Below are 11,334 nucleotides of genomic sequence, written 5' to 3' on the forward strand. Positions count from 1 at the left end.
AATGATGTACCTTGGGACCAGATAAACTGATCTGGGACTGGAATGACAGCCCCCGGAGTAGAATTATGGTCTCTGGGACTGGTTTTAGTGATCTGGGACTGGAATAACATTCCCTGGAAGCAGCATAAATGTTCTGGGGCTGGAATGACAGGCCCCAGAGTGGAATGACTGTACCTCAGGCAGGAATCAGTGCTCTCAGAGTGGAATGACAGCCCTCAGAGTTGGAAGACAACCCCTGAGAGTAGCAAAATGTTCTGTGATGGGAATGACAGTCCCAGGAACTAGAATCAGTGCTCTCACCACCATTAAGTCTCTCCGCCAGTGGGCAACCCTAACTCCCAGGGACCGTCATTCCACTATGGTAGCTGTCATGCCATTCCTACAGCGGTATATCTGGTCCCAGGGACTGTCATTCCACTCTGAGGACTGTCATTTGAGGCCCAGAGCAGATTTCTCCAAATCTTTTCCACATTTTCATTGCAAATTTTCTGTCCTGTAATGTATTTCTATGGATCCCATGCAAGTCAGTTGGCATTCCTGACTCCCATTGTATCTAATGGGTCTTCTGGCATATCCTTTTGTTCCCAGTGGACATTCTTATAATTCCTTTTAGTACATCCCCAGCAGACACCGATCTTTTCAATGGACAGCCAGTCCCAGGGTCTGGGGCAGCAGTCAACGAACACAACACAACCAAAGTTGCACAGAACACAATCCTTCCTCTGCTGAAGACCCACCAAATTTCAAGAAAATTCAACAGAGGGGCTCTGGTTTACTAGACCCTGAAGTAGGCGGATTTCCACACACGTGCACTGCAGATGCTGCTCTTTTTAATGGACAGCCAATTCCAGGGTTTGGGGCAACAGTCATTGAAGATAATGCCAAAAGTGATTGGCTGGCAGTGCTCTGTACTCCTACCTTGCATGGTTTTGATTGGTTGGAAGAATGTTATTGCCCAGGAAACCAATGGAATCAAAGAAAAACATGACAAGCACATGCTGCTGCTTGCTTAGTAAGCAACTGAACTTGAAAACAACACAGATTTTTTCAGGCATGATTGTTTCATTTCCCTGAAAACTGCAGATTGCAAATACCATTCCAGGAAACAACTGTAACAAACCAAAACAGTGATTTCCGTGTATATTTTTGGCTCGGAATGCTGTTATGCACGCCCCTAGTGCTAACTCAGACCCAAAGACATATTTATGTAGTAGATGGGACTTCATTTTGAATACTGAGAATACAGCTTCATTCATATTGAATGAGATTCTGTTCTTCATAGTTTCAGAGAGGTTGAAAATGTGATGATTGGAGGATGTGTTTGAAAATGATGGCATAGGTAAAATGCCCATGCTTACAAAACTAAACATGCACAGCTCCTAAGCTTGTATCTGTATCAGCTCATCCTTATTATACTCCTCAGCATTTTCATTTTGTCCTTTCCAGGTCTGTTTATTAGATTTGCAATATGTGTGCTTTTACATAGATGCCACCACCCTCCTGTAATACCTGGCTATCTTTTTTCATTTGGGGAGGAATCGTAATATTGTTTGTGCTCTGCCAAATCTGTATACACCTAGATATGCATCCTTGTTTATACAATGATGTATTAAATTAATTAGCACACGATATAGGCACAGGATTGTCACGTTCTTAATGCTCAAAGAAACAGTCAATATTTTGTGCATTGGTGTGCTGCCAGAGAATATGAAAGGTAAATCTTTGGAAATGACTATTTCCAAAATGCGCTGTAAACTAAGTGAAACTCCACTGTATATCAAGTATAGTTAACTGTCGTTTGTTTGAATGCGCCTGATTTAAGCTTATTGTGTAACTGAAATTAATCAGCAGATTAATCTTCCAGCGTAACCTATTAAGTCGAAGATGCTTGTGTTGAAATGGAAGGGTGGAGGAGGTTTGTTAATCAAACTTTTTAAATTAGAGAGTAGTTGAATGCGTCAGTGCTGTGGTAACACATAGTCGTCACAGGAGGAAGATAAAAGTTAACTTGCACAGAAGATGACTGGTAAAGAAAGGAGGGGGTCGTGGTTTTGCACATCACTCTCACTGTTCAATATGGGCACTGATATCCATGAAATGGCATTCCTCATAGCTATGAAACAGCAATAGATGTGAAGCCCTGATCTTTCCCAGTTAATAAAATTTTGTAGTTCTGAGTGCCAGAAAAAATCAGTAGCCAAAAGATGTAAACGGTTAGAGTGTAAGACTAGAATTTGGGTTACTCAGATTCAGTCCCAGCTCTGATATGTAGCTTGCTATGTAGCTCTCTACTAGCCTAACCTCCTCACAGGGTTGTTGTAAGGAAAAAGTGAGGAGGGAATAGTGGTGTACACAACTCTGGGCTCTTTGGAGGAAGGAAAGGATGAAAATGTATTAAATAATGAATGAATACTTTGAGGAAGGCCTTCATGTTTGTCTCATTTCTTTTAGCCATACAGGTCTCCTAGATGCCTCGGGCTAGCTAAGAAAACAAGTTGATAATGCCGTTTTCTCTTTCTTTCTGTTTTCTCTTAGGAGTTTGTGCTGTGAATGGGCTCTTATATGTAGTTGGAGGAGATGATGGTTCCTGTAACTTGGCAACAGTGGAATATTATAACCCAACCACAGATAAGTGGACTGTTGTATCATCCTGTATGAGTACAGGAAGGAGCTATGCAGGTAATAATGAATAAAGGTCAAACGTGCCTGGAGGCGATGGAGAGCTTGTTCCCCTCCAGTAAGAGCATAACATGCATATTTGCCCAAAAGCCCTCGGGGGATGGATGGGGTTAGAAAGAGAATTTATGGTAAGAATTTCCACGAGGACCCAACCTCTTGGATTGCACTTTGATTTTTATTTTCCCTGGAATTTTCGTTTTTTCTCTGGAATCTTTTCATCAGGTTAATGTTGTCCAGAGGGCAATATTTTTGTCAATATGTCATTTTAAAAAGAGAAACAGCAGGGAACACTGGAACAACTCCACACCTGAGGGCCGCAATATGAGGAAAAGGCTCAGTTTTATATAAGGCAGAAGAAGGCCAAGTTAAAAAAAAACACCACGAATGGTTCTTTTCTTTCCAGGCTTAGACAGAGAAGAGCAGGTGAGCCAGGTATATCTTGTGGCTGGCCAAAAGGGATGAGGGGGCAGTTTAGGGACCTGGGAATTTGCAAAGAAGGAAAAGGAATAGAGGCAGCTTGCTGGGGAGGTACAACATGACAATTCCACTCTCTTTCAAATTGCTGTCCTTGCACAACTCTTTTTAATCTTTTAACTTGTTTTAGTATTTAGAAATACTGCATTGTATAAGAATGCAAGTCTTGTATGAATCTGTGAATTGGGAATGTGGTTTCCTACATATAGGCCACACAGTATTTCAGTTGAGTAAGAGCAGTAACTCAATTAATTGTACATTCACTTTTTATTACTCTCTTTCTAGGTGTAACTGTTATTGACAAACCATTGTGAGCTAGAGAAATATTTTACCTTGATTGTGCACTAGAAGCAAGCTTCAGCAGAAGTTATTGAAGTGAATAAGCACCAAAGCACTTCTCAAGTTATAGCTGCACATTGAGCATGTTGGAAGCTGTGATCTCCTACCATTAAGGATGAAAATGAAGATTATTCTAGGTTGAAGCAATGTGCAATAATGCTTTATTTGACACTGAGCCACATCTAATTGAGATGTAGCAAAGATATATGGACCACAGTACTTATTTGTTGGATCTCTGGGCAAAATTCCTTTCTTAAGGACCAATCATGTTTGTCATGGTTGAATCTGGTTTTTTTTTTTAATCTGGATTTTAAATTTAATCTGGATTTTTTAAAAGTGAAAAATAAAGTGTTTTGTCCTGTGTCTTTTTTCCAAAGAAAAAGAGAAATATCCATGAACTGCAGGTTTTCAGAAGAAGTATTGAATCCTTGCTCGATACTACAAGCTGGCATGAGAACCTGATTACTTTGTGGGTTGTTTTGTAAATTCTCTTTGGTTACATAACTATTGTGTGCATATGAATTGTGCAAGTAGCTTTCCTTTATACCTGTTTGAAACATGATGATTCTGTTTATAATTGGGACAGTACTTTGAAGTATGCCAGTACTATGTTGTAAAACAGAAGTGTATATTTTGATATTAACCGATGCTTTAACAATAATGCCACTTACAGAAAAGATACAGTGCTCCTGAACCAAGTGTAATTCCAAAATGTTTTTAAGTTTACTGATTATCTTTGTTTACTAAAATACTTTTTGTTATGGTTTTGATGTATTAAGTTTAATATTCAGCATGACCATAATTACAGTTTTTTAACGAATGTATGGAGCTCTGTTTTACTTGCATGGCATTTAAAACGTTCAGTGTAATTCTAGCTGCTATTGAGGACTACATACTGTATGTAAACACATTTGTAAAACAATGCCATTTTGATTCCTGGATGCTTTAAATATGACCAAAATTATTGTCATTTTGACCTATTTTCTTTAATAAAATTTTGCATATTTGTTTTTTTCCTAAAGTTTGCTTGGGACTAGTCTATAATCAAGGCACCTGGCATGAGAAACAGAAGACACCAAGTCCTCTTTGCCTGTTCTGGTACTTTTAATTTCTTAAGAGTATGACCATTTCTGGGAAGACAGATGGAAGGAACTGTGTGTGTTTTGCTTGGGGGAAAAATTGCAGGGTGAAGCGTTACTAGTTTGCAAGTACCTGAGAGGTGTACAGAGTTGAGAGAACAATTGCTCACTTTGCCTTGCATGAAGACAAAATCCTCCTACTTCATCTTACAGAGAAATGGATTTGCTTTAAACACCAGGCATTTCTAACAAATTTCAATTCAGTTCTAGAAACAGCTCCTTGGCTTTGTTGTATGTTCTTTTACCTTTGGAGATGTTCAAGAAAATGCTGAACAGGCATATGAGGAAGCTCCTTTAGAGACAGCATGGTTTGCTTTAGCGGATCATCATGGGCCAGGGGTAGAAATGTGGTGTAGTAGACCAATCCACCTGTCAGAGCTGTTATGGGGGGGGGAGTAGGTAGGATAAAAAATTGGCAATAAAGGAGGATATTAGGCAGAATTTTGGAGATTATTTTTTTTTGTAACTTGCAATGTAATAATGACCTTTGTTGGCAGGTTTAAAAGAACACCCCCTTTTTTTTGGTTGGCGTCTCACGAAGGTTGCAATCGTGCAGTTAAGTCCTGTTGAATCCTACAGCTGGCAAATCCTACACATCTTTGTGTTAAAAAAACCCTACCGATTTCAATCTAGTGGGATTGGTCAGGAATCTGCCTGCAACCGGCCAAAAAGCGCCACTGGAACCTGATCCCAAACTGGACTAGTTGACCCTGGGGGTCCCTTCCAATTCTGTGATTAAATGCCCACGCAAAAGGAGACCCGGCAGCCTGCCTTCCTGTAGTGTCGTCGTTTCTATGGCAACCTTCCGCCTCGGGGAGCTTCCCATCCGCCCGCCTGTCGTCTTCGGGCCGCCGCTCTGGACTATTGGCCCTCGACCGCGATCTCACTATTCTCACTCCATCCTTTCCGCCAATGGCAGCTCGCAGGACCCCCTCCGCGCGGTCTCGACACGCACCTGCCCATGACGAAGGGCCGCGCCGCAGCCAATCGGCGGGCGGAGGCGTTTTCCCCTCCCCGCCAATGAGAAGCACGTATTTCAGAAGCCGGGCTGGGGGAGCAGCGGGGCATTTGGCGGCGCCGCGGTTGAAGAGAAGCACCGGAGCTGGCGGAAGAAGTAAGCGGCGTGGTTGGTGGGCGCTGCCCTTGACTCGCGCGGTCCCTCCGTGGGAGATCACCGGCCCTGTCCCAGCCTGGGAGTGGGTTACGTCAGGGAGGCGCCAGGACGGGAGTGGTTCCTGCGCTGGTGTGCTGTGGCGGCTTCTCCGCTGCTTCCAGCCCCGTAGGCCATTTACGCACGGGCCGTTTTGCCGTGGGGGGGGGTTTGCCTCTCTCCGGATGCACGTTTCCCCCACCCGAGCCCTCCAAACTCCGCATGGGGGCTTATTGGGGTGTTGCAGGAACACAGGGGGTGCGCGGGGGAGAGGGAGGCCCAAGATCGTTATCAAGAAAACTGTTTGTTTGCAGCTGCTGACTCAGAGGCCCGAATGGGCGGAAATCTCTGAGTCCCGGTTATACTGTGTGTGTGTTAAGTGCCGTCAAGTCGCTTCCGACTCATGGCGACCCTATGAATGAAAGTCCTCCAAAGTGTCCTATCTTTGACAGCCTTGCAAATTAAATCTTGCAAATTAAAGGCTGTGGCTTCCTTTATTGAGTCAGTCCATCTCTTGTTGGGTCTTCCTCTTTTCCTGCTGCCCTCAACTTTTCCTATCATGACGGTCTTTTCCAGTGACTCTTGTCGTCTCATGGCGTGACCAAAATACGACAGCCTCAGTTTAGTCATTTTAGCTTCTAGGGTCAGTTCAGGCTTGATTTGATCTATAACCCACTGATTTGTTTTTTTTTGGCAGTCCACGATTATACTGGGGAAGAGATATTTATCCAAATTCAAGTTATGACGCTACATCCGCAAGTTATGCCTATTGCAGACAGAAAGGCGACTCAGGACGGTTGCAGTTGCACCCAGTTTCTCCTATCGTTGTTTCTCGTTCACTCTGACGCTCCATGACTCTTAGTCCAGTTCCCCAGAGCAGGCTTGTTGCTAGGCAGACATTCCTCCCCTGGCAGTCTGGAAGCCAATTATTTCCGGGAGATCTCTGGGGTGCTGTCACAGGGGAATTTGGATGGGGGGGGTAGGGGGGGTTGTGCACCTAGAGAGCGGCAAATCCCAGCCAAAATCTTCCATGCGTCAATGGCGATCGTGATCTGGAAGCGAGAGCCCTCTTGGCTCCCACAGCTGGCTTCTGGCTCGGTGGGTTGCAGCCTCGCCACCGAGGCTTGGGTTCGAGGGCTCGGGGCTTCCGGGTGAGCTTTTGTTGCTGTGGCTATGTGATGGGGGCCCCTGTGCTGTGTTTGTGGCTCGGATTCGCCTCAGAGAGAGAGGGGGGGGGTTACCGCACTTTGTATGCCCGGCGATGTATTAAGAGTTTGAAAATGTTGTAAAGAACATCGCTTCAAAAGGGGTTTTGGGATGCCATGGCTAAAAAACGGTTGAAAGACGTCTTCACAGCTAAAGGGGGCCACACAAAGTGCGAACGGTATTTTTTATAACATTTTCAGACTCTTTTTTTATTGCATATTTTTATTATTTCATTAATAAGTAGATATACAAGGGAAAAAATAGGGAAAGGGAAAATAATATTATTTACATGTCATTTTGTTGGTATCTAACAATCTCTACCCCTCTTTATAACACCGTCTTCCATATTTTCTTAACATAGTAATAATTTGATTTGACTAGCTCTTTGGTCTGGTGCTTTTAATATATTCATAAAAGGATTTCCATCTCTCATGATTCTCTCATGTATTATCTTTCATGTATTCTGTTAATTGTGCCATTGTAATATATTTCAAACTCTTAATACATCGCTGGGGATACATAGGGGGTTACCGCACTTTGTATGCCCGGCGATGTATTAAGAGTTTGAAAATGTTGTAAAAAACATCGCTTTAAAAGGGTTTTTGGATGCCACGGCTAAAAAATGGTTGGAAGACGTCTTCATGTCTTCTAAAGGGGCCACACAAAGTGCGAACAGTATTTTTTATAACGTTTTCAAACTCTTAATACATTGCTGGGAATACAAGTGCGGTAACCCCAGAGAGACAGGGGCGTGGTTGCCGTGTGAACTCCGAAGAGGAATGGGAAAGAGTTCTGGCTTGCAACTGTGCCATGCCCTCTTCTGACTGAATCGGGGTGTTTGCTAGGAACGGGGTGAATGTTGGCCTAGGGAGGAAGAAGGGATGTGCCCAGACCCAAGTCTATTCCTGTAGCCTGCTGTTGCCTAATTCTGTCCATCAAAAATTCCTTCCCAGAACAGCCTTCTCCTTTCTGCTTTTTAAAGCACTACTAAATTCACAATACAGAGAGAGGAAAGAATACTTGTAATCCTATATTCATTACCTTGTATTATTTATTACTTATTTAGTACATTGCTGTTCTCCCTTCGCAAGGGAGCTTAGGGTTACATTCTTTCCTCCATTTTATTCCCACAGCAACCCTGGGGGGAGAATGATTGGCCTGAGGTCACTCGGTGGGTGTCATGATAAGGTGGGATTTGAACTTGGGTCTGGTGCTGTACTCACTTCGTCATATTGGTTCTCCTACTTTTTGCCACTTTCACCACAATAGCAGCAATCTGTGTGTGTGTTTTAAGTGCTGTCAAGTCGATTCTGACTCATGGCGACCCTATGAATCAAAGTCCTCCAAAATGTCCTATCTTTGACAGCCTTGCTCAGATCTTGCAAATTGAGGGCTGTGGCTTCCTTTATTGAGTCAATCCATCTCTTGTTGGGTCTTCCTCTTTTCCTGCTGTCCTCAACTTTTCCTAGCATGACTGTCTTTTCTAGTGATTCTTGACTTCTCATGATGTGACCAAAATACGATAGCCTCAGTTTAGTCATTTTAGCTTCTACGGTCAGTTCAGGCATGATTTGATCTATAACCCACTGATTTGTTTTTTTTTGCAGTCCACGGTATCGGTAACTCCTCCAACACCACATTTCAAAGGAATCTGCTTTCTTCAATGTCCAGCTTTCACACCCATACATAGTAATAGGGAGCAGCAATCTAGATAACTTATAATTGTTGCTGGGGCGGGGTGAAGAACGCCAGGCCAGTCAGACTTGCACTGTTGATCCTCCAGGCATTCTGGTTCAAAGTAAAGACTTAACTTAAATGCCATCCAGATTTGTGTTTATGTTTTATGACTGCTTGGTTTTTATTGATTTGTTGCGGTTCTTACTGTTCTGAATATTGTCGAAGGCTTTCACGGTCAGAGTTCATTGGTTCTTGTACGTTATCCGGGCTGTGTAACCGTGGTCTTGGTATTTTCTTCCCTGATGTTTCGCCAGCAACTGTGGCAGGCATCTTCAGAGTAGTAACACTGAAGGACAGTGTCTCTCAGTGTCAAGTGTGTAGGAAGATATAGTCAGAAAGGGGTTGGGTTTGAGCTGAGTCATTGTCCTGCAAAAGTAATGTGCTAATCATTGTCCTGTAAGTATCAAGATAATGTGCTAATGACGGTGTGGTATGTTAATATGGAACCATTGTATCCTGAAGTGATCTGTTAATGTGTGTAATCCAAAACTAATCTGTATGGCTATTGTTGACTATAGTCTTTGTTAGTCTGGAGGTTTTTAGGACAGGAAGCCAAGCCTTATTCATTCTTGAGGCTTGGCTTCCTGTCCTAAAAACCTCCAGACTAACAAAGACTATAGTCAACAATAGCCATGGAGATTAGCTTTGGACTTCACACATTAACAGATCACTTCAGGATACAATGGTTCCATATTAACATACCACACCGTCATTAGCACATTATCTTGATACTTACAGGACAATGATTAGCACATTACTTTTGCAGGACAATGACTCAGCTCAAACCCAACCCCTTTCTGACTATATCTTCCTACACACTTGACACTGAGAGACACTGTCCTTCAGTGTTACTCCTCTGAAGATGCCTGCCACAGTTGCTGGCGAAACGTCAGGAAAGAAAATTCCAAGACCACGGTTACACAGCCCGGATAACCTACAAGAACCAACGTACTGTTCTGATTTGTCTGTTTGATGACTAGCTTGTTATAAACTACCGCATGGTGTGCTTGTAATAATTTGAATGGTTAACTGCCTTGGGTACCCTTAGAGAACAGAAAGGTAGTTTATAAAATGATTAGGAAACTAAAAAATATGCTCCCCACCCCCAGTATGGAGGTAGATTTCTTCATGTATGCTGCTTTTCAGCTGGGCTGCTCCTAAAATCTTGATATCGGTCACTGCATAATGCAACTCGCCCTTTCAAAAATAAGAGTTCTGTTAGGAAAGATGAGTTGCTTCTTTGTTGTGCCAGTTTTAGCAAGTGATGGTATTTAGAGGTCTCTGAAAACTTGATGAAATAGATGAAAGTTCATGGTCTGGATCCACCTGTGGGATTGTGTTTATACGTCATTTAAACCCCACCTTTCTCCCTCAGTGGGACCCAATGTGGCTTGTCATCATTCTTCACTCAAGAATGTATAATATGTGTGGGAGAGGGACAGCCTGAGAAGCAAAAGTACCTTAAAACACTCAGGTTACATTCAGACGTTACTCTGCAGTTCTCCCCTTGTGCAGTGTGCTCTGATTGCTAATTTATTTTGTTATTTTTGCGTTTTCTAGCCCTCCCTCCCCGCAGCTGGCTCAGGGCTGTTTACATCATTTAACAGAAGTCTTTTGCTCTCTCCATTTGTTTATATGTATGAATTGAAACCCCTGAACAAGTTGTGGTTTGTTTCCTTCCCCATAATTAGGACCTGGGATTAAACCATGCCTACAATCCCAGTTACCAGGAAGGAAACTAATCTTAACTAGTGCTCGTATTGGAACATCACAAATTAAATAAAGATCTCCACCAACAATTTCAGTACACTGTGTGAGCTAATGTTTAACTAGGCCTGTGCCTGTTAAAAGAATTCACCAAGATTTATTTACAGCCTAAACATATAAGTTTCTCTTGTTTCAGTGGGATTTAGGTGCTTGTTTCTCAGGGATGTGAATGTTTAGGTGTAAGATCAGGTGGTTTGCTCTTCTGCTTTCCAAGCAAGTGCAAGCCCTAACCTGACCGTTTGAATTTAACAGCAAATTTTGGTTTGGGGCAAAATGGGAATCGCAGTGTGAGAAGGAAAAGAGGTACATAGGTATATGCACCCTTTCAAGCTTATGAGCTACCCTACCATTCTGTGTGGCTGGCATCCATGCATTGTTAGATAGTGTAGACACTGTTGTGCTGTAGCAAACTCGTAACTAGATTTTCCTTAGTAGACAGGACAAATCTAGGAGGCAAATGTTTCCAACAACATGTGGATGCAGCCTGTGTATTTGATCTTTCCCCCCTCCCCCAGATCCCTTATCAGGAGGATATCTAACTATGGGGTTATATTTGTTCTTTGTTTATGCCAAGCTGTGCAAACATTTATTCCACTTAGTCAAAAAGGTCAAGAGTCCAGTAGCACCTTAAAGACTAACAAAAATATTTTCTGGTAGGGTATGAGCTTTCGTGAGCCACAGCTCACTTCTTCAGATACAGCTAGAATTTATTCCACTTGTGCACTGTATTCACATCTTGAAAAACTGCCCATTTTACTGCTTGCTCATTAAGGTATCATCTCTTCAGTTATACTGCTATTGAGAGTTATCATGAATGTTGTCTGACTGTTTTTGCAGATTCGT

The 11,334-nt window shown here is 42.7% G+C and overlaps 1 protein-coding gene across 2 annotated transcripts in view; it reads left to right on the top strand.

Moving 5' to 3' along the window:
* KLHL2 (kelch like family member 2) overlaps positions 1–3,798 on the top strand; it is a 47,930-nt gene extending 44,132 nt beyond the window's left edge. For both annotated transcript variants that reach the window (XM_056855952.1, XM_056855951.1), the window contains 2 exons: positions 2,536–2,679; positions 3,439–3,798. In XM_056855952.1, the coding sequence (XP_056711930.1) occupies positions 2,536–2,679; positions 3,439–3,467 (173 nt within the window). In that variant the 3' untranslated portion in view covers positions 3,468–3,798. The remainder of the gene's footprint in view (positions 1–2,535; positions 2,680–3,438) is intronic.
* The last annotated feature ends 7,536 nt before the right edge of the window (positions 3,799–11,334 follow it).

Source organism: Euleptes europaea, chromosome 9, assembly GCF_029931775.1.
Source record: "Euleptes europaea isolate rEulEur1 chromosome 9, rEulEur1.hap1, whole genome shotgun sequence".
NCBI lineage: Eukaryota > Metazoa > Chordata > Lepidosauria > Squamata > Sphaerodactylidae > Euleptes > Euleptes europaea.